We start from the raw sequence: 24,043 nt of genomic DNA on the forward strand, positions 1-24,043 counted from the left end.
TGTGCAGCGTTTTCCTCTGGGGGGCGACGATGAGGTCATGAGCTCCACTTTGCAGCAGTTTGCCAAAGTCATTGACGAGGTCCGAACGACATCACTCACTAATTAACATCCCGTGCAAGTATAATTGAGATTTCGCTCATAATTCTGTTTTTATTTCAGCTCAGCTCCTGTCACGCCGTTCTCTCCACTCAGCTCGCAGACGCCATGATGTTCCCCATCACACAGTTTAAAGAGAGAGACTTGAGAGGTACGAATACTTGATTCTGATTAATCAACTACTCTCTCTTTTATATTGACTCTAAACTGTATAATTGACTGCGACCATTTGCAGATATGCAATCTGCTTTAATGTCATTTTACTCACATAAAAAGTAATTTAGATCAAATCAATATTTCATGCCCATTTAGTCATTTAAGTAGCTGTGTAATAAGCTGTACATTATCTCTTGCATAACACATTTATTCTCCTCCATCTCACCCTCTAGAAATTCTAATCCTGAAGGAAGTGTTTCAGATTGCAAGTGATGGTAAGCCCGTTATATTACTGTTTTTTTTCTACATAATTGCTGCAGCATATTATAAAGAAGCCATTATTTCTGCTTCATTATGTTTAACATATTTCATTTCAGATCACGATGCAGCCATAAACAGATACAGTCGTCTGTCTAAGCGAAAGGAAAATGAGAAGGTGTGGCATTTTGTGTTGTATGATTGACAGCTGGTTAGTTTGCATGCAGCTCCGCAGTCTTGATAAGAGTATAACGCTTGTGTTTTTATTGCTGAATGTTCTGCCTGTCCTCATTTACTAAAACACACACTGAGAGCTGGCCTGACCGCCGGTAGATGAGCATCTGTTCCTCTGAGACGGTTGGTGGATACCTGAGTGTCCTTGTCTAGGACAAGAAGACAAATAACTCCCTATTCACTTACTAGGTTCCTAATTTTGTCTCTTACAATAGATTTACATGCATGCAAGGTCAAAAAACACTTTAATTTTCTCATAATATACATTGCACATCACTTCATTTCTCAAAGAGTCTGAAAACTCTTTGTTCAATGATTCAATCTCTCTAAACCCCGCCTTTCTGAGAGCCTACTCTGCTCTGATTGGTCAGACGGCCCAGTCTGTTGTGATTGGTTGACCGCTTACAACTCGCGTTGGAAACTAAACGCCCATTAACATATCGGAGCAAAGTAGACGTTGTTCGCTAGCAGCCAATGAAAACCATAGTCTGGCTTTATGCAAATGTGTTACATTGCTACTTAGGTAAACTCTATCCCTCCAAATAATTTATTTGAGTTGGACAAATTTAAATTAAACAAAATAGTTCAGGCAAATCAACTTTTATGAGTATTTAGAACTTTCTTTTTCTTTCAAGTTCACAGAACTGATATATTTGAAGTAAACTGAACAGTTTAATTGTTTTGAGTTTTATGAACTTATTTCTTTTAATTTTTAGATTAACTTATGTTTAACTTAAACTGAGCTGGGATTTCTATTTCCCAGCATGCTTTGCCCATGGCACTCAAAAGGGAGAGTAAATGCTAAAATGAAGTGTTATATAATGTTTTTTGTGCAAGACTAATGTTAAGAGGGAGATTTAGTAGCGATTAATGTCAAAGTCCATTTCAAGGAAAGTTTGTTCACTCAGCAGCCATTTTTGCAACGCCTCCGGGCAGCTATTTCGAGCATTCGAGACCAAGTCATATCTATTTGAATGGGGGAATCCTGAAATATCAAAAACTTGGCAAACTTGCAATTAAATAACATATTTCAAATCAGCAACAAAATTTGACATGAACTGTCCCATAAATGTTGTTTCTTATGCTCAAATAGTGTTAAAAAGCTTATGTTTCAGGCTAGACGAGCCAATGCGCATGTGCAGTCCTAAGCGCGACTCTCAGTTTTCTATGGAAACCGGAGCTTCTAATGACAGCTACAATGTTTTGTTATGCTAATTTAAAAGAGTTTCTGTTAATGTGGGTTTTTGAAGAGTTACCATCATGGTGACAAGTGTTGCATGTGGGTTGGTTTGAGAGCAAGTATGTAAAATGCTTTATTTTGCTGTACTCATTCAGCAAGTGCTATGCCATGCTATTGTTAACATGTTAGCATTTTCTGAATTAGCTTGTTATAGCTAGCTAAGTTTACACTAATAAAAATGTTCACATTGAGGTTACATGAAAATTTTAAGTTAAATGTATGAATTAATGCACTCAATCATTTCAAGTTAAGAACAATTAAAATGCATGAGTACAAAACTTAAACTTTGAATTTCTTAACTTCTTAACTAAAAAAATTTGAGTTTTACCAACTTACTCGGGTTTGCAGATGATTTAATAGGAAGTGAGACTGGAATTACTGACGACTTTAAGACTTCACTTGTTTCATTACTGGATGAGTCAGTGTTTGAATGATTCAATGACTCATTAAGACTTCTTGTTTCATTACTGGTTGAATCAGCGTTTGAATGATTCAATGACTCACTCATTAAGACTTCACTTGTTTCATTACTGGTTGAATCAGAGTTTGAATGATTCAATTACTCGCTCTTTAAGACTTCACTTGTTTCATTACTAGTTGAATCAGCATTTAAATGATTCAATTACTTGCTCTTTAAGACTTCACTTGTTTCATTACTGGATGAGTCAGCGTTTGAATGATTCAATGACTCATTAAGACTTCTTGTTTCATTACTGGTTGAATCAGTGTTTGAATGATTCAATGACTCACTCATTAAGACTTCACTTGTTTCATTACTGGTTGAATCAGAGTTTGAATGATTCAATTACTCGCTCTTTAAGACTTCACTTGTTTCATTACTGGAAGAGTCAGCGTTTGAATGATTCAATGACTCATTAAGACTTCTTGTTTCATTACTGGTTGAATCAGCGTTTGAATGATTCAATGACTCGCTCTTTAAGACTTCGCTTGTTTCATTACTGGATGAGTCAGTGTTTGAATGATTCAATGACTCATTAAGACTTCTTGTTTCATTACTGGTTGAATCAGCGTTTGAATGATTCAATGACTCACTCATTAAGACTTCACTTGTTTCATTACTGGTTGAATCAGAGTTTGAATGATTCAATGACTCGCTCATAAAAACTTCACTTGTTTCATTACTGGAAGAGTCAGCGTTTGAATGATTCAATGACTCATTAAGACTTCTTGTTTCATTACTGGTTGAATCAGCGTTTGAATGATTCAATGACTCGCTCTTTAAGACTTCGCTTGTTTCATTACTGGATGAGTCAGCGTTTTAATGATTCAATGACTCATTAAGACTTCTTGTTTCATTACTGGTTGAATCAGCGTTTGAATGATTCAATGACTCACTCATTAAGACTTCACTTGTTTCATTAGTAGTTGAATCAGCATTTAAGTTATTCAATTACTCGCTCTTTAAGACTTCACTTGTTTCATTACTGGATGAATCAGCGTTTGAATGATTCAATGACTCACTCTTTAAGACTTCGCTTGTTTCATTCACTCAATCATTTCAAGTTAAGAACAGTTAAAATGTATGAGGACAAAACTTGAACTGAATTTCTTAACTTCTTAACTTTAAAAATTTGAGTTTTACCAACTTATTTGGGTTTGCAGTGTATGTAACAAGAGGTGAGACTGGAACTCGTTTCAGCAGTTCAGAATCAATTCTTTCTTTTAGGAGACAATAACTTTATTTGACATGCACTTTGATCTTTAAGACATTGCATTTACAATCACAAAAAGCTATATTACACATTACTTGAAAGATAATATTCGAAAAACATAATAGGGGCACTTTAAAGCAGAAGATAAAAGTCAAGATGACAGTAAAACTTTCTTAATGCATGTTTCTGATCTTATTCTGAGCAATTCATCAGTGCATGTTATTCTAAATACTAGTCTTAATCATCTTTCATTAAAGTTGCACCAACTCCGAAATGAATTTTCAACCGATTCCTTATTTTTCAACCACATGTCCTATACAAACTTTTCACCATCCAATCAATTCCCAATTGTTAAAATCCTGTCCTGCATGTAACTAACTCCTGTCATCCATGCGTCGACTGCAGGTGAAGAATGAAGTGATGGAGGACGTGTACACGTCTAGGAAAAAACAGCACGAGACCATAATGCACTACTTCGCATCACTCAACATGCTGCAGTACAAGAAGAAGATTGCGCTGTTGGAGCCGTTGCTGGGATATATGCAGGCGCAGGTGTTCATTCAGCTGTTTAACACCAACTATAGTCCTGATTTTGAATTCATAACACCATCTGATAATATAGAGTCTTTTTAAAGCTCATTATTGTTTGCTTTTCATCAGATCAGTTTTTTCAAACTGGGATCAGAGAATCTGACGCAGCAATGGGAGGATTTTCTCACCAACATTGGAACCAGTGTGCAGAAGTGAGTTTAATTGATTGATAAAGATTGTTGATATTTGCACGATATTAAGGAAACTATAAGAAATAAATGCGGTTTGTTTGTTTGTGTGTGTGTCTGTGTCATTTGCAAATGAGAAAAATAGTTAATTACTGGGAAATGAATGGTCATTTGTGAGTCTGACTTTCTTCTCTTGGTGGTCGTAGTGTTCGGAGGGAAATGGACAGTGACGCTGAAGCGATGGAGCAGACGATTCAAGACCTGAAAGAAGCCAGTGATCCACTCTACATGCCCGACCCAGACCCGAACATGGTCCCTGTGAACCGCAACCTGACCCGCAAGGCCGGCTACCTCAACACTCGCAAGTAAGAGAACATCGACCGCCTACAATGCGCTTCAGTCGCCTGCTTTAATACTGATCTCATGCTTCTACCCGGCAGTAAAACGGGCCTGGTGTCGTCCAGCTGGGACCGGCAGTACTTCTTCACCCAGGGAGGAAACCTCATGAGCCAATCACGTGGAGACGTAGCTGGAGGTCTCGTTATGGACATTGACAACTGTTCCGTCATGGCTGTGGACTGTGAGGACCGCCGTTTCTGCTTTCAGATCACAGCGTTTGATGGAAAGAAGTAAGATTTTCAATGCACTAATCTGTCTTGTACAGGTATTACAATATACTTCTTTTATGTGCAGCTTTGCTTGACATTTACTACACATCTTTCAGACTATTTTAGATAAAACTGCTTCTAAATTCCACTAAAAATAAGGCGATTCTGGATAAATTGAGAATCATGATTTTTTTGTTTCAAATAGAGATCACGATTCTCCTGCGATTCTGAATGGACAACTAAACAAAATAACGTAATTTACTACAGGTTATGATAAAATGTTGATTGCTGCAGTCTATTTAAAAAAAAGTTTAATTAAATTGAATGATTTTTTTTTTAACGGTTTGAATGAATTATTCAATGACTCAATCATTGGTTGAATCAGTGTGTGAATGATTTAATGACTTACTCATTAAGTCTTTACTTGTTTCATCATTACTGGTTGAATCAGTGTGTGAATGATTCAATGACTCACTCATAAAGACTTCACTTGTTTCATTACTGGTTGAATCAGTGTTTGAATGATTCAATGACTCGCTCATAAAGACTTCACTTGTTTCATTACCGGTTGAATCAGCATTTCAATGATTCAATGACTCACTCATTAAGACTTCACTTGTTTCATTACTGGATGAATCAGCATTTGAATGATTCAATGACTCACTCATAAAGACTTCACTTGTTTCATTACTGGTTGAATCAGTGTTTGAATGATTCAATGACTTGCTCATAAAGACTTCACTTGTTTCATTACTGGTTGCATCAGTGTTTGAATGATTCAATGACTCACTCATTAAGACTTCACTTGTTTCATTACTGGATGAATCAGCATTTGAATGATTCAATGACTCACTCATAAAGACTTCACTTGTTTCATTACTGGTTGAATCAGTTTGAATGATTCAATGACTCACTCATAAAGACTTCACTTGTTTCATTACTGGCTGAATCAGCATTTGAATGATTCAATGACTCACTCATCAAGACTTCGCTTGTTTCATTACTGGTTGAATCAGCGTGTGAATGATTCAATGACTCACTCATCAAGACTTCGCTTGTTTCATTAGTGGTTGAATCAGTGTTTGAATGATTCAATGACTCACTCATTAAGACTTCACTTGTTTCATTACTGGTTGAATCAGTTTGAATGATTCAATGACTCACTCATAAAGACTTCACTTGTTTCATTACTGGCTGAATCAGCATTTGAATGATTCAATGACTCACTCATCAAGACTTCGCTTGTTTCATTACTGGTTGAATCAGCGTGTGAATGATTCAATGACTCACTCATCAAGACTTCGCTTGTTTCATTAGTGGTTGAATCAGTGTTTGAATGATTCAATGACTCACTCATAAAGACTTCACTTGTTTCATTACTGGTTGAATCAGTTTGAATGATTCAATGACTCACTCATAAAGACTTCACTTGTTTCATTACTGGCTGAATCAGCATTTGAATGATTCAATGACTCACTCATTAAGACTTCACTTGTTTCATTACTGGTTGAATCAGAGTTTGAATGATTCAATGACTCACTCATCAAGACTTCGCTTGTATCATTACTGGATGAATCAGCGTTTGAATGATTCAGTGACTCGCTCATCAAGACTTTGTTTCATTACTGGTTGAATCAGCGTGTGAATGATTCAATGACTCACTCATTGAGACTTCACTTGTTTCATTACCGGTTGAATCAGCGTTTGAATGATTCTATGACTCACTTTTTAAGACTTCGCTTGTTTCATTACTGGATGAGTCAGTGTTTGAATGATTCAATGACTCAATTACTTGTTTCATCATTACTGGTTGAATCAGTGTGTGAATGATTCAATGACTCACTCATTAAGACTTCACTTGTTTCATTACTGGATGAATCAGTGTTTTTGAACAAATCTTTTGAATCAATGATTCAATGACAAATAAATAAACGTGGCCACCTACTGGTGCAACAATGTCATTGATACAATCTTTATTTGAAGCATCAAGTTACTTTCAAAAGGAGATTTTCTCTATTTTGATCGTTACTGTAGACATCAGTGTTTCTGGGATAATCTTTTATCCCAGTACTTCTGTGATAATATGAATCATTGTAAGACAGAAATGATGATACTGTGTGGTTGAAAAGACTGTTTGTGAAGCTGTTCCATACCTAAACATGACAACTGCTCTCTCTAGATCAGAACACAGATCTGAATGAACTGAGTTTGCAATGTTTTAATGATTATGATCGTGCAGCTCTATAAAAACTACAGGAAGTGTGGTTGGTTGCAGAGTTATTATAAGTAACTGAAACTAAAACCATAAAAAAAATTGTTGTTGCTTAAAATAAAACAAATGTTCACTGAAATTATTATTAACTAGTTTCCAAGGCATCATTTCTCATTTTCATTTAGTTTAACGATGTACTGAAATAACTAAAGCTGAAATAAAAATTAATAAAAACTACAAAGACATATTTAAAAAAACTTATAAAAATTACAAAATTACTAAAACTTCAACTAAAATTATAATTAAAACTAATTAAAAATGTTAACAAAAACTATAATAGTATCTCAGGTTGTTTTACATGTCAGTTTTGGCAAAAATAAACTGCAACATAGATCAGATCTTTTGCTATCGAGTCAAATGTGTCTAACTTTGACTGATTTTTACAGTAATTTAACCTAAAACGGTTTTTGCAAATGCCTTTGGCTTGAAGTTGAGCATAGTCATGGTCAGTTTTCAGAGGATTGCTTTTTGGCAGCCCTTATTTGTTCTTGGCAATCTAAAATTCCCTGAATGTTTTGGTGGCTTTTGCTGGTTTTATGGCATTAGTCTAGTACTGAGAGATGAAAACACTGACTGTAGTGCTAAAGTGCTGCCAGAGAATTCCCAAGAACTGATCCAGTTTAAACTCGATTGAATATTTATCAGGCGGATAAACGGTCTGCCTTATCCTTTCTCAGGGCATGAGCCAGATATTGAGTCATTCTGAGTCACTGCTTTCACTGAATGGCTGTTTCTCTCTGTACCGCAGGGCGGCCATATTACAGGCGGAGAGCAGGAAAGACTGTGAGGAGGTGAGAAAACTGTGTTTCATTAAGTTGGAGGTCCTTCTTTAAAAGGCACATACAGATGTTAGGGTCAATTTCACCAAGAACATTTCAACACAATTCAAAGAAATTATAATTACACTACCATTCACAAGTTTGGGGTCAGTTAACTTTTTTTTTTTTTTTTTTAAAGAAATTAATACTTTTATTCATCAAGGGTGCATTAAATTGATCAAAAGTGACATTATAATGTTACAAAAAAATTATTTTTCAAATAAATGCTGTTCTTTTGAATTTTCTATTCATCAAAGAATCCTAAAAAACAAAATGTCTCATGATTTCTGCAAAAATATGAACTGTTTTCAACTGATAATAATCACAAATGTTTCTTGAGCAGCAAATCATCATATTAGAATGATTTCTGAAGGATCATGTGACACTGAAGACTGGAGTAATGATGCAGAAAATTCAGCTTTGCATCACAGGAATAAATTACATTTTAAGATGTATTCACACAGAAAACAGTTATTTTAAATTGGAATAATATTTTACAATATTTCTGTTTTTACTGCATTTTAATCAAATAAATGCAGCTTTGGTGAGTGTAATTCTAATGACCCTAAACTTTTAAACATATATATTTTAATGTGTATATGCATTATTATTTCCTCTCAGTTCTCAGTTTATTTGTAATTCTCTTTATATTCTCGTTACTGTAATTGTAATCTGTTTGGAAACAATTATTTCTTTCAAATCTGCATAAATAAAGGCAGTAAAAGGAAAACTATCATGATGCATAAATGCTTCAAAAATATTAGATTTTATATACATTATTTACAATAATGAGAATTGTGGGGAAAATGTGCATAAATGTCATGCATGATGTAATGTCACAATATGAAATAACTTATGGTTCTAAAAATAGGCTTTTGGGGCGAAATTTGACCCTAAACATGGCAGGCTTCATTATATTCACCAATTAAAATGTAATTCAAATGTTATTTCTTTTATTTTAGTGGATTGCAACAATAAACAACATCTCTAAGAGGATATACCTCAGTGAAAACCCAGAGGTGAGTGCAGAGTTCAGATTTAGTCTTACTGTCGAGGTGAAAACATGACACGACAGCTTTAATGCAGTTTAAAGTTAGTTATTGCTCATGTTTCTCTTTGGCAGGAAATCGCAGCGAGAGTGAATCAGTCGGCTCTGGAGGCTGTGACACCTTCTCCGTCCTTTCAACAGCGACATGAGAGTTTTAGACCGAGCACGTGAGTGACAACATCTCGCCAGCACTTAATATTGCATTTCATTATTAATTTTGTCCATAATATTTAACGGTAAGTGTGGATACTACATTACTGGAAATACACAACCAGGCAAACGTTTGGAGTAACTAAGATTTTTTATTATTTTTATTTATTTATTTATTTTTTGAAAAAAGTCTCTTCTGCTCACCAAGACTGAATTTATTTGATCAAAAATACATAAAATAAACTATGTGAATCTATTTTAAAATGTAATTTATTCCTGTGATCAAAGCTGAATTTACAGCATCATTACCCCAGTCTTCAGTGTCACATGATCCTTCAGAAATCATCATAATATGCTGATTTGCTGTTTAAGAAACATTTCTGATAGTTTTTATGCTTCGTATTTTTGTGGAAACCATGATTTATTTTTTTTTCTCAGGATTATATGATGGATATAAAGTTCAAAAGAACAGCATTTATTTGAACAAGAAATCATTATTAATGTTTTGTCACATTTCAAGATCAATTTAATGTGTCTTTTCTGAATAAAACTATTAATTATTTTTTGGGAAAAAAATCGTTTGTATTGTACGGAGGAGGATTAGGGCCAAGCAATAATAAAAAAATAAAACCATCTTGAGATTAAAGTTGTTAAATTTCGAGAAAAAAGTCGTTAAATTTCGAGGAAAAAAGTCGAGATAAAATGTTGAGAATAAAGTTATTAAATTACGAGAATAAACTCATTAAATTATGAGGAAAAAGTCATTAAATTACGAGAACAAATTCGTTAAATTACAAGAATAAATTCGTTAATTTAATGACTTTATTCTCAACATTTTATCTCGACGTTTTTCTCTAAATTTAACAACATTTTTCTCATAATTTAACGAATTTGTTCTCATAATTTAATGAAATTGTTCTCGTAATTTAACAACTTTTTTCTCGTAATTTAATGACTTTATTCTCAACATTTTATCTTGACTTTTTTCTCGAAATTTAACGAGTTTTTCCTTGTAATTTAATGAGTTTATTCTCAACATTTTATTTCGACTTTTTTATCGATTTAACAAGTTTTTTCTCGTAATTTAACGACTTTTTTCTCAAAACTTTAATCTCGAGATGGTTTTATTTTTTTATTATTGCTTGGCCCTAATCCTCTTCCATAGTATTGTGATGTATTACAGTTTCCACAAAAATATTAAGCAGTTTTCAACAATGAATGCAATTTTTTTTTTTTAATTTTAACATATATTCAATTAGAAAACAGTTTTTTATGTTTTTTTCACAATATTAGTCTTTTTTTTTGTAATCAAATAAATGCAACCCTGGTGATGTACATTTATAAACAAAAATTCTTTATTAATTATTCCAATCATTTGACAGGTTTTGTAATAAATACATTTCAACTCAACACACGTCTTCCCATATAAGAGAAACAGATTTTGCACTTGTAAATAATTCCATGTTTTCTTTCTCAAATCATTCATCTTTTCCCCCTGCAGGCAAGGTCGAGCCAAAGCGGCCCGATCAGGCAGTCAGTGCTCCGTGGGCTCCGAGTCTCCGGCGCTGTCGTCTCTGTCTCTGGATTCGCTGGTGGCTCCGGACACGCCCATTCAGTTTGACATCATCTCACCCGTCAGTGAGGAGCACACGAGTCAGGCTAAGAGCGGCCAGGGCAGGTCTGTGCTTATGCTTATGAATGCATCAAAGTTGATAAAGAGGACAATTTACTCTTGATTGTTATTAGGGAATTGTTAAGCATAAATGTAAAGCACTGGTTTGTGTTTTTCCCTTTGCTGAAAGAAGGACCAATCCATTCGGGGAATCTGGAGGGCCACAATCTGAAGAAAGTGAAGGTACATTTATAAAATATGTATACACCACTGTTCAAAATTTTTGTTTTATTTTTAAATTTGGAAAAAAAAATTATGCTTTTATTCATCAGGAATAAAATTTCATTATATATCCATCTCATTTGATTAGATTGTGCTAAGCAGGCTGTGATATTATTAATTAATATTATTCTCTCCACCCATTTGGCTCTGGTTGCATCAGCGGAAAAGCCAAGTTTTTGCATTTTCATGCAACATTATAAAATCGTGCACAAGACCAGAGACTTTCATTAATAAAATGCATTTTGATTTCATGAAGTCAGACTGAATCTGTTGTTTCAGACTCGATCCTGCACCAGCTTTTCATCGTTCGGTTCTTGGGCTCCATGGAGGTGAAGGCCACAGAGAGCTCTGATGTCATCTACGAGACCATGAGACAGATCCTGGCAGCCCGAGCCATCCACAACATCTTCAGGATGACCGAGTCTCATCTGCTCGTCACGTGCGAATGCCTGAAGTGAGTTGATATTGTCACAGCTGTGTTAAACTGATCCTGGATCAGAGCTCTGCTGCTTGTCCTAATACAAGTCATTAAAAAGGGCCAGTGAATATATCAAGCATTTTAAATTCATATGAGCAAACGCCACTCAAAAAACATGAACATCTAGTTTTAGGGTGTGTCTTCATACTTTTCAGGTTTGGTTTGATTAAAACAAACAGAATGACAGTGTGAACGCTAAGCAAACCAGGACTAAATGTATCATTTTCTTTTTTGATCTGGACCAAAAGAACCAAATAATGTATTTTTTAAAGATTTCAGTCTATGCTTACTTGTCTTTTTTTTTAATATAAAGTTGTGTTTGTTTATTTCAGGCTGATTGACCCACAGACACAAGTCACAAGACTACGGGTACATCCTTAACCAATCATTCAACAGTTTTGTTGACTGCTCATATTGGGTGTTAAAAGCGAATCCCGTGCTGTTCTGAAGTCAGTATTTGTTCTGTCGTTCCTCAGTTCTCTCTCTCCAGCGTTGTGCTGTGTGCGTCACATCAGGAGAACAAGCGCTTGTTTGGTTTTGTGCTGCAGACGGCAGGAGGACGAGTGGATGGACGGCCTGTTACCGTCTGCTACGTCTTTGAGTCAAACAATGATGGAGAGAAGGTACAAATACATAAATATATATATATAGTCACAGGCGATCCATGCTCCAATCCAGAAGGGGGCACTATTAAAGTAGAAAAAAGGAAAGATATGCAGCCATATTGCATGGCTACTCGTGTGATATTACGTTTAACAGTCCGAGTGTGTAAGTAAATAAGAAACAACAACAGTGTCTTTAAAACCCTCTTTTGAATCCGTCAAGGATTCAAATCTCAAGTTGACAATTTGATCAAGCCTCCGTTACTAATTCTAAAACTAGTAATGAAGGAATGTTGAGTCCCTCCATTGAAACTCATTGTATTTTGTACAGTATTATTGAGAGAGCATTACCTGTGTCTGATATAACATTCATTCTTCAGGTCGATGTCCATAATATTATATCCATTATAAAAATCCGTTTGAAAGTCCGCTGAGGAAAGCGATCTTTGTATTTGTCCTTTTTACACTTTTTTCCATAACACACAGCGCTAAAACAGTTTCTTTTGTTTACAAAAGTCCCTTTCAATTTAAAAGTCTCTCGTTACTGACTCATTGACTTGTGAAGTTTGCCGCCATCTAATGGCGTAGTAATGTAACTTTCACACAATCCATATTACGCACTAAAGGACCTTTTATCAATACCAAATACAACATATTTAAATATTTATTGAACAACAATATTTAAATTAACAGCAATAGCCATTATAAATGACAATAGGAAATAAACACAATTGTACAATTCAGTCAAATGTACAAATGCAGTGCACTAAAGGATGCAAGTTAAATATAGCCTTACTAATAAATAATTAAATTTAACATAGCCCAATTCGATTTGCTCAAAATGTACTCAAAATGAATTATATCTCATGTTTAACCTCTATAAGAGCCAGCGGCAATTTCCCAAAGGACTGGCTGAGATAAAGCTGTTCTCAGCGGGTACTCGAGCTCTGAACGGCCGCTGGCGGCCTGGAAAACGCCTAAACAAATTGTAAAATAGGCGCTATGATTAAATATGAGTCACATATTTCAGGTCTAAACAACTACATTCTCGCCTAAAAACTCTTAAAACTACAGTTTGTGGTACAACAAGTGTTGTATTTGTAAAAAAATATGGCTCAGCCGCTATGACAGTCACTTCAAGCGGAGTGATACGAACGGTGAAAGACTGCTGTTATCAGTAGAAAATCGCACGGCTCTCAGCCAATCAGATTCGAGAACCAGAAAGACCTGTTATATAAATATTTATATGTAATCTTTCCTTTTTTCTCCTTAAATAAGGACATGTATATATACTTAATTTAAAAAAAAAATCACTTTAGAATCCTGGATGTCTTTTTAATCTCATCTTTGTTATTTTGATGCACATTAGATCTGTGACAGTGTAGGACTGGCAAAGCAGATCGCCCTCCACTCTGAGATGGTGAGAAACATCAACATTTATTTGATTTCAAATGACTTTGTGCAGAAATGCATGTTGGGTAAAATGAAATTGATAATGCTGAGTGTTCTTGAGAATATGCATGTATTTTACTTTTCTTGACAGGACCGCAAAGCCTCACAGAAACAGAGAGAGCTGGACAAAGCCAAGGAGAAACAACAGGAAGAACTCCATAAACAAAAACAGATAGAGAAGGTAAAAGACGACACATCCCTTGATTCTCTTGTCTCATGAAAGACGTTTCTTCGGCTCAACAAGGCTGCATTTATTTGAATAAAAATACAGTAAAAATGTGAAAAATTATTACAATGTAAAATAGCTGTTTTCTATGTGAATATATAGTAAAATGTAATTTATTTCTGTGATCAAAGCTGAATTTTCTGCATCATTACTCCAGTCTTCAGTGTCACATGATCCTTCAGAAATCATTCTAATAATAATATTTGCTGCTCAAGAAACATGTATTACTATTATCAATGTTGAAAACAGCTTAATATTTTTATGGAAAACGTGATACATTTTGCTTTTTGTGATTCTTTGATGAATAGAAAGTTCCAAAGACCAGCATTTATTTGAAATAGAATCTTTTATAACATTATAAATGTCTTTACTGTCACTTTTGATCAATTTAATGTGTCTTTGCTGAACAAAAGTATTCATTTCTTTAAAAAAAAATAACTTTTGAACACATTTCATAATTATTAACCTTCAGGATCTTGAGGAACAAAGCCGTTTGATAGCCGCCTCTAGCCGACCCAACCAACCAGCTGCTGACGGACAGATCTTGGTCCTTAGCAACAGCCAATCAGAGGACAGCGATGTAGGAGATGAGGGGCAGAAAAAGGGCGAATCAGAGGCCTGATAAGAACCGTTCTGCATATATCACTTCCTGTTCTTCAAGGGTTCTCCAGAGTGGCCTGCAGGAGCAATGATTTAATATCAAACTGCAGAATATTATAATTTGAAAAATATGGACACTTTGGGGAAAAATCCTCTCAAAAGTTATTTGTATTTTTTACCATATCCGTTATCGAATGCGTTTGCTTTTAGAGGGTTTTATATATGTGTGTGTATAAATGAATCCACTACCATGACAAACTACAACCTAACGAGACGTAAGGTGACATTTGATCCTTTATTTTGATGAAGTTGCACGTGTGAATAACAGATGTGTGATAATGTATGTTGGGCTTTTCTGTTCTAATGTTTTAAGGCTGCATGTGTTTCCGTTCATTTCACTTACGGTGGCAGAATTTCACAAAACTTGTCGAGATCATGATTTATTATTGTAATTGTCAATCTCAGTTGTCCTAAAATAGGCTTAATTTTCTTTATGCCAAAATTTGGACAGGTTCACAATGATTTGATGAGGTTATATTTTGTTTTCGCAAATAATACGGTAATTCAGTTCTGATTTTTGATTCACAACATGAAACATCTGTTCATTCTATAGACTAAGTTTTGTGATCACTCAGTGTTTCTATGTGAACATCAAAACAATTTTCTTACTTAAAATCATGTGATCAAATCGCTCTAGACTTAAGGTGTATTTTTTTTTTTTTTGTATAACATATATATTGCAGCATAAGTGTTTTATTGGCCCGATATACTGAAATCTGCAGCTCGAACAAAAGACTTGCGGTGATGGAATTGCAAACGTTCATCATTTTTGCTTTGCTCATAAGTTCTGAAGTGGTGGAAGTTGCACAGAACGTAAATATTGTGTCATTCATTGATTTGGTTTATTTGACAATTTGCTTTAAGTAATGAAAACGGTCTTTATGATTTATAAAAACGCACTTTCTAATCTGTTTACTGAGTATTAAACGTTTGCTCCATTCAATTTGTCAATGATTGTTTCTAACCTTTAAAGAAATGTTTGTGTCTAAATGTCTTTCTACAAAATCATGGATTTATGGGGTACAATGAAGATTGGTATTAAAATCTGTTTTAAATAAGCTGATCCTCTTTGACTCGCCAGAATCTTTTTTGAATGGATTTTTTTTTAACTTGTATTAAACTTCTTCAAATAACAGATAACAGGCATTATTATTGTTGAACACAGCTACAAAAAACCCAAACAGCATTACATTGAAAAGGGAAAAAAAGAACAAATAATGCAAAAACAAATAGCATTAAACAAATTTAATGAGGGTTAATCCATATATATATTTCAAGTAATTTAGAGAGTTTTAAAGAACTCATTTTCTTTAAAGATTGAAATAAAATTTTCAAATCATTCTTAAGTGCCACAAAATGTAACAAATTTACATTTGTGTGAATAAAACTTAACCATGATCAAAATATTAATACAGGAAAAAAAATTCAACATCTTAATACTCCAAACTTAATATTTAAAAGCAGATGTTTTAGGCCTGGTTTAAGAAACATTTTTGTTGAAATTTCTGTAATTGGTAAAACAATGTACAATTTAGATGTTTTTTTTTTTTTTGTATTTAAAAACAGTTTGAAAACAGGCTGCTTCGTATTTTTGTGGAAACGGATTTTTTTTTTTCAGGATTTTTTCGATGACTAAAGTTCAAAAGAACAGCATTTTCAGAAGTGTATTTAATGCATTTATTTCAGCATTTATTTAATTATTTAATGTTTTCTGAATTAAAGTATACATTCTTCTTTTTTTTTTTTTTTTTTTAAATCTTACTGAACCAAAACTTTTGAATGGCAGTGTATCATACATTACAGTCCAAAAGTTTGGAACCACTAAGATTTTTAATGTTTTTAAAAGAAGTTTCGTCTGCTCACCAAGGCTACATTTATTTAATTAAAAATACAGTAAAAAACAGTAATATTGTGAAATATTATTACAATTTAAAATAACTGTTTTCTATTTGAATATATTTCACAAAGTAATTTATTCCTGTGATGCAAAGCTGAATTTTCAGCATCATTACTCCAGTCTTCAGTGTCACATGATCCTTCAGAAATCATTCTAATATGCTGATTTGCTGCTCAATAAACATTTATGATTATTTTCAATGTTGAAAACAGTTGTGTACTTTTTTTTTCAGGATTCCTTGATGAATAGAAAGTTGAAAAGAACAGCATTTATCTGAAATACAAAGCTTCTGTAGCATTATACACTACCGTTCAAAAGTTTGGGGTCAGTAAGAATTTTTATTTTTTTGAAAAGAAATTAAAGAAATGAATACTTTTATTCAGCAAGGATGCATTAAATCAATCAAAAGTGGCAGTAAAGACATTTATAATGTTACAAAAGATTAGATTTCAGATAAACACTGTTCTTTTGAACTTTCTATTCATTAAATAATCCGGAAAAAAAATATTGTACACAAATATTTTGTACAATTGTACACATTAAATGTTTCTTGAGCAGCAGATCAGCATATTAGAATGATTTCTGAAGGATCATGTGACACTGAAGACTGGAGTAATGATGCTGAAAATTCAGCTTTGCATCACAGGAATAAATTACTTTGTGAAATATATTCAAATAGAAAACAGTTATTTTAAATTGTAATAATATTTCACAATATTACTGTTTTTTACTGTATTTTTAATTAAATAAATGTAGCCTTGGTGAGCAGACGAAACTTCTTTTAAAAACATTAAAAATCTTAGTGGTTCCAAACTTTTGGACTGTACTGTATGTCATAAAATATATCATATATATCTGCAAAAAAAAAAAAAAAAAACATTCCTGTGATCAAAGCTGAATTTTCAGCATCATTACTCATCTTCAGTGTCACATGATCCTTCAGAAACCAAGATCATTTCTTATTATTACCAATGTTGAAAACAGTTTTTGTTGACTTTTTTTTTTTTTTTTTTTGCAGTTTGGCTTTTTATTTTATTTTATTTTTTGCAGATTTGCTTTTTTGTGGAAATCATGATACACTGCCATTCAAAGGTTTTGGTTAAGTAAGATTTTAAAAAGAAAGAATACTTTAACAATAAAAAAAAATAAATAAAAAAAACAACAATACTTTAATTAACCAAAGGCACATTTAATAAAAGCATTAAATACATTTCTGAAAATAAATGCTGTTCTTTTGAACTTTTTCAAATTTTTCAAAAAAATTAGTTCCCCCCCAAAAAAGCACAACTGTTTTCAACATTGATAATAATCATAAATGTTTCTTGAGCAGCAAATCATCATATTGATTTCTGAAGGATCATGTGACACTGAAGAGTAGAGTAATGATGCTGAAAAATTATGCTGAATAAATTGCATTTTATATTCACATAGAAAATGGCTATTTTTAATGGTAATAATATTTCACAACATTACAGTTTTTACTGTATTTTTGATCTAAGCTTTTTTTTTATTTCAGCAGGGGTACTGAAGATATTTCATTTTTAAAAATCTGTTAAGGTTAAGTTAAGGTGTCAAGAGTTCACATACTTCTAAAGTGTCTGAGAATAAATGTGAATACTTTGCAATAAGGTTTCAACAGTTAACATGAACCAAGAATAAACTATTCTTCAGCATCTAATCTAATGTTAATCTCACTTACTAATACATTTTTAAGATGAAATGCATTTGTTAACATTAGTTAATGCACTCTGAAACAACATGAACATGAACAAAGGTTAAAAAATGCTGTAAAAATATATTGCTCATTGTTAGTTTATGTTAATTCCATTAACAAATGAGACATTATTGTAAAATGTTACTGAATAAATATCATCTAACCCTAAGGATTTGAAAACAACCTCAATACGAGTTCCATAAAACTCTCCAAAGTTGTGCAAGCAACTGGATTATCTCTATAAAATAAAGCGTTAATTGCTTGTATTGTTGTTTAGGTGATCTTATTTTCATTTCTAATTGGACTTCATTTAGTTTGCATTTAAACAAGTCTAATTGGTCATTTCTTTGCAAAACAATGGATCCGCAGGGGCCGCGCTCGTGTCCCCGGTGCTCTCCAAGAGGCCAAGACAAATAAACAAGCAAGTCATTTATTAAAAGCAGCCAAGCAACCAAAAGAGATCAATTCAGCATTGAATGAGACAATTATTACATGCTGCTTCCAGCAAATTGCCAGGCAGCCATTGTGCTTTTGTGATCCGGAGCATCTTTCTCCATGCATGTCAAGAGAGAATGGGAATATTCAGCAGGATTAGTTTAAACAGCATTAGGCTTTATTATTATTTTAAACCCGTGTGGTAGAAAATAAGGTAAATAAGATTAGGCACTAGTTGACTGCTTTCTCATAATGCTGGAGATGCAGCAGAAGGAAACGAGGAGAAGATAAATCCTGGGAACGGGGCCTAATTTTCTACCTGGTGAGTAAAAAGAATGGCACATCAGCCGTGTTTTGTCCCGTTCAATAGCAGCTTTAAGGGATTCAGTGTCTCTAGAAGATAACAGGTTGCTGCTTCAGGTTGGAACGCCTCATTTGGACCCTGAATTACCTGCAGTCCAGGGGCCCCACGGTGAGGGCCGGCGATTCACATGTAAAACACTCCATCTCGGGGTTTAATTGGAGGCTATACATGAGAGAGGAGCTATAAAGACCAACCTCAAGCTTTCAGATCACACCAGTGAAGGTCCAGTCGGAGAAGAAGAGCATCAGATGGCGTCTCTCACAGTCAGCGCGCATCAGAACAGCCCGATGAACAGACAGTCCGCGTTCACCATCGACAGCATCCTGGGACTGAACAGACCGGATCAGAGAACAGCGCTGTCAGCACCTTACAGACCCTGGACAGGTAAAACAACACACCCTATATGCACAAATATGTTTTTGGTGTTTGTTTTTAATGTATTTTTTAAAATGTGTAAACAAAATAGACATCAGGAAAATTTGTATTTACATGCAAGACGCTTTTATTCAAATTTACAAATGAGGAATCTGTATCTGCTTTTAAAATATGACTACAACTAATGTTTATTTTTAAATATAGTAACTCTGAATAATTTTAAGAAGGCTTAATCTATGTTCCTGGTGACTATTATTGTATATTTTAAAGTAAAACTGTACGAAGGTACAATTTTATTAACAATACTGAGAATAATTTATGTTAATGTTACTTTAAAAAAATAAACCTATTAATTAATATTAGGAATAACAATAAACAAGGTGCAAAATAGAAGTTTTACAACAAAAATATTGACCGATGACTCAGTTCATTGAATCGGTTATCTGAGATCCGTTCGAATGAAGCGATTCATTAAAACGAATCGCACTTAGTATTCAACAACATTATTTATATTTATTCATTTACAATAAGCATTCCGTCTCTGGTTTAAAAATAAATGATTATTTATTTTCAAATATAACTGAATAATTTTAATTTAAGTAGAACTAATCTATTTTCATAGTGACTATTTTTGTATATTTAAAAAAAAAAAAAAAAAAACATTGTTTATTGATGTAAACACTGTCTTAAAAATAAATTTACTTTTTAGGAGTAAAACTGAAAGAAGGTACAATTTTATAAACAATATTAGGAATAATTCCTGTTAACGTTGCCTTTAAAAAAAAAATAAAACCCTTTTCACATGTCCGGGTTTCTCGAGGCGGAAGTCATCATATTTGGGTAAAATTCTATGGCGGTGACACAGCAGTGTAATTTGATGAAGTATAGTGTTAAAAATGTACATAATTTTTTTTAAAAATTGAAAATATAAAAAACTTTGCAAGATTTACGATGCTAATGACCGTTAAAACGCGTCATCACAATCCGTGAAAAAGGCGCAACCCTCGATGACTCGGTTTACTGAACCGCTTGAACGATCCATTCGAATAAACCGATTCACTTAAACGAATCGCACTTAATATTCAATAACATTATTAATTTGACTGATGAGAACTGAACTTCACTATTTTCTTCAGAACTGATTTTATAGATGATCTTTACAACGGAACTGTCTTCAGATGAACAATGACACTATATTTTTTCGAAATGAACTATGTTTGCATAATTGAATCACTGTTAAAGCTGCTTTGAAACAACCTGTATCGCTATGGAAATAAAGGGGGATTTTCCAGCGATATAGCGCGCGAACTGATGGAGTTAATGTCTTTTATTTTCTTCAGACGTGAAACCAGCATGCCAGAATCGTCGCTTGGTCACAGACGGTGAAGCTTCAGTGGATGTGAGAGTGAATGAAGAGGGTAAATCTTACAGTAAATCACCAGCAGACTCGTACAGGAGAACACTGAACTGGTACATCGGGCGCAGGCCGCGGACGGCGTTCTCTAGCGTTCAGGTAACCGCTGCTGATCTGCGCATGCGCTAGGGTTGCTAACATAATCGTATAGAGTTCATTGCCTGAAGGCTTAAAGGGTTAGTTCACCCAAAAATGAAAATAATGTTATTCATTACTCACCCTCGTGTCGTTCTACAGCCGTAAAAAACCTTCGTTCATCTCCGGAACACAAATTAAGATACTGTTGATGAAATCTGATGGCTCAGTGAGGCCATTCAAACTCTCAAGGTCCATAAAGGTACTAAAAACATATTTGAAACAGTTCAGTGGTTCCATCATAATATTATAAAGCGACAAGAATACTTTTTGTGCGCCAAAAAAAACAAAATAGGCCTAACCACTACATCGATATGAACAATATCGATATGGGTCGATTTCAAAACACTGCTTCCGAGCTTTACGAATCGAATCAGTGAATCGGAGCGCCAAAGTCACGTGATTGCAGCAGTTGAGCCGTTTGATAGGAGATCCGAATCACTTATTCAAAACAAGATTCATAAAGCTCTCTGAAGCAGTGTTTTGAAATCGGTCCATATAGATATAGTTGAAAAGTCGTTATTTTGTTTTGTTTTTTGGCGCAAAAAAGTATTCTTATCGCTTTATAATATTAACGTAGAACCACTGAACTCACATGAACTGTTTCGAATAATGGACCTTGAGAGTTTGAATGGCTTTGCTCTCTATAGAGGCCTCACTGAGCCATCGGATTTCATCAACAATATCTTAATTTGTGTTCTGAAGGTCTTACAGGTGTGGAACGACATGAGGGTGAGTAATAAATGACAGAATTTTCCTTTTTGGGTAAACTAACCCTTTAATACACTAAAGAATAAACTGTGTTTTCACCTGTAGTTTTATATTAATGATGTGTTTTCTATGTCCAGATCAAGATATTGGAGAGTGTGTTTCAAGTGAACTCATACCCGGGCATCGATATACGTGAAGAACTTGCTAAGAAACTTCATCTAGATGAGGACAGAATTCAGGTAAGGAAGGCTCTGTTCATTCTTGATCTAATCAGTGCTTCATTTGCTTTGATATTTATATTGTAAATAACCAAGAGTAATATAGTTTGTTTTAGGATATTAGGACTTGTTAAGATACTAAACTGGAGGATTTGACTGATGTTTTTATGTCTGTCTCTTAGATTTGGTTCCAGAACAGAAGAGCAAAGCTGAAGCGCTCACACAGAGAGTCTCAGTTTCTCATGGTGAAAAACGTCCTTAATGATTTACAAACCAGCAGAGACGAACGCTGACTGTCACATTTGTTCATATTATTTCTGTCGCTCTGCCTCTGTTGCGATATTGTAATTTATTATATGTCTTTACCACTTATGTAATTAATAATTATCTCTCACTGTGATTTAAATGCTAAAGATTCTTATTGTGTGTTTACTGAAAATATAAAAGAATAAAGTCGTTATAAATACAATTTTGGTCCAACATTTTAATTAAATCCTTTAAACTCTTTCTCTAGTTCCAAGTGGAGTTAAGTGAACATTATCTTCTGTTAAGCAAACACATCATCACCCCCCACCTCCAAACTAATTAGTGCTTTTTAACTATAAGGCTCAGTAAACCTATTAACTATAGATTGGATCACAAAGGGGGGTTTCTCTGAGGGGGGCTTTAAATTTGCATTTGAGTCACTTTCAACATTTTCAGCACTTGCACAAATTTGCATGTTTGAAAGGAAGTTTTTTTAAACTATAATATAATATAATATAATATAATTGTGCATTTTGCATGATTGTGTTGTGAAAATATGCAAACACTTGGTGGCGCTATTGTGTTAGCTTTTGCTCTGAAATAGAACTTTTTTCAAATTTTTATACATTATACATTGTTTTTAACAAATACAAGACTAAACATAAAAACAAACTAAATTGTTCTGCCTTTAAACAAATGCATTATTATCTTTGTCGTTATATAATGTATAATATTACAGTAAGCAACATCAAATAATATTTAAAACTTCCAAAGCTACAAATTTCTCCCAGAAAGAGAGATAAATATATTTGTCTATATTTCACAGGGCAATGCCACACATGTTTACAGCTTTTAATATATATATATATATATATATATATATATATATATATATATATATATATATATATATATACACATCCAAAATAAAAGTTCATGTTTACATGATATATGTGTGTGTACTGTATAATATATATATATATATATATATATATATATATATATATCCCATGCAGGCCCTGCATTATGAATGCATCATAACAGTTGTTTTAGGGCATTTCTGGTGTGCTCATCTTTAAAAAGCAGCTTCTTTTCATGTTTGTCAGTAACAGAAGCAGAGCTGAAACAGGATCTGGGTGTATCTGTCCAGACAGAGGCTCAAATGCACCGATTCCTCTGGCCTCCAGTTTTCTGTCTTTGATCTGAAACAGGATAGTTGGATGCACATTGTGGCTGTTGGCTACAGAGCTGATGAGCCAAACTTTCTCTCTTTCTCTCAAGCATTTGAGACAACGCCAGCAATATCATCGGGACTGCATAGAAACCAATATTTTCCAGGTGATGCATATCTGAAAAGAATGAAATAGTTTCTTGACTGCGAACACTCAAAGATGAAAATCCTAAACCATTACTTCACCTGTTTTTATAATTTGAAGTCTCTGGAAACTGTTGTCTGGCACCTGCACACATCCATATTTCATGTCATTTTCTGGGTTTCGTGTATCATCTGAAACCAGAGTTTGATTTGAGGGATGAGAATATTCTTTTATGTTTGGTTTTGTCAAATGTGTCGAAAACTGAGAGTGATGCATTCAACAAACAACCACTGCTGCAATAACCAATCCGGGGACTTCATCATGACATACTGCTAACTGATTATTCAAATTTCACTAATGCGTCAATAGATTACACACACATCCAACATACTTCAGATGTTTCAAGCATGTCATAACAGGGTGTGAATGAATCTCTAACCTGTAAAGTCTGTCAGGTTTTGTAACCTGAAATTATAAAACAATGAAATATGACAGTGTGTCAATCGCTGTAAAATAATGAACTATAAAATAATCTGTCTGAGGGTACAGGTACACACACATAGGTTATAATCAGACTATCATACTATTTTGCAGCATTCTGCTCACATTATGCAAATATTCTATACAAGTAGCT

General features: G+C 33.9%; 2 protein-coding genes across 3 annotated transcripts in view; both read left to right on the plus strand.

Moving 5' to 3' along the window:
• Nucleotides 1–15,647, plus strand: part of appl1 (adaptor protein, phosphotyrosine interaction, PH domain and leucine zipper containing 1) — a 17,583-nt gene extending 1,936 nt beyond the window's left edge. The window contains exons 4-22 of one of the 2 annotated variants that reach the window (XM_048172620.1): nt 8–79; nt 160–247; nt 486–527; nt 630–688; nt 4,063–4,209; nt 4,318–4,400; nt 4,583–4,741; nt 4,817–5,005; nt 8,005–8,047; nt 9,037–9,093; nt 9,198–9,289; nt 10,774–10,950; nt 11,075–11,127; nt 11,446–11,620; nt 11,977–12,013; nt 12,121–12,267; nt 13,616–13,666; nt 13,790–13,879; nt 14,397–15,647. In XM_048172620.1, coding sequence (XP_048028577.1) covers nt 8–79; nt 160–247; nt 486–527; nt 630–688; nt 4,063–4,209; nt 4,318–4,400; nt 4,583–4,741; nt 4,817–5,005; nt 8,005–8,047; nt 9,037–9,093; nt 9,198–9,289; nt 10,774–10,950; nt 11,075–11,127; nt 11,446–11,620; nt 11,977–12,013; nt 12,121–12,267; nt 13,616–13,666; nt 13,790–13,879; nt 14,397–14,546 — 1,911 coding nt within the window. In that variant the 3' untranslated portion in view covers nt 14,547–15,647. The remainder of the gene's footprint in view (nt 1–7; nt 80–159; nt 248–485; nt 528–629; nt 689–4,062; nt 4,210–4,317; nt 4,401–4,582; nt 4,742–4,816; nt 5,006–8,004; nt 8,048–9,036; nt 9,094–9,197; nt 9,290–10,773; nt 10,951–11,074; nt 11,128–11,445; nt 11,621–11,976; nt 12,014–12,120; nt 12,268–13,615; nt 13,667–13,789; nt 13,880–14,396) is intronic. The other variant, XM_048172621.1, reaches the window with a different exon arrangement.
• A 2,335-nt stretch (nt 15,648–17,982) lies between these two features.
• On the plus strand, nt 17,983–22,330 carry hesx1 (HESX homeobox 1). The gene is made up of 4 exons (XM_048172875.1): nt 17,983–19,378; nt 20,710–20,882; nt 21,767–21,868; nt 22,030–22,330. The coding sequence occupies exons 1-4, from the start codon at nt 19,243–19,245 to the stop codon at nt 22,138–22,140; spliced, it is 522 nt and encodes a 173-aa protein (XP_048028832.1). The 5' UTR covers nt 17,983–19,242; the 3' UTR covers nt 22,141–22,330.
• The last annotated feature ends 1,713 nt before the right edge of the window (nt 22,331–24,043 follow it).

This window comes from Megalobrama amblycephala, linkage group LG21 (genome assembly GCF_018812025.1).
Source record: "Megalobrama amblycephala isolate DHTTF-2021 linkage group LG21, ASM1881202v1, whole genome shotgun sequence".
NCBI lineage: Eukaryota > Metazoa > Chordata > Actinopteri > Cypriniformes > Xenocyprididae > Megalobrama > Megalobrama amblycephala.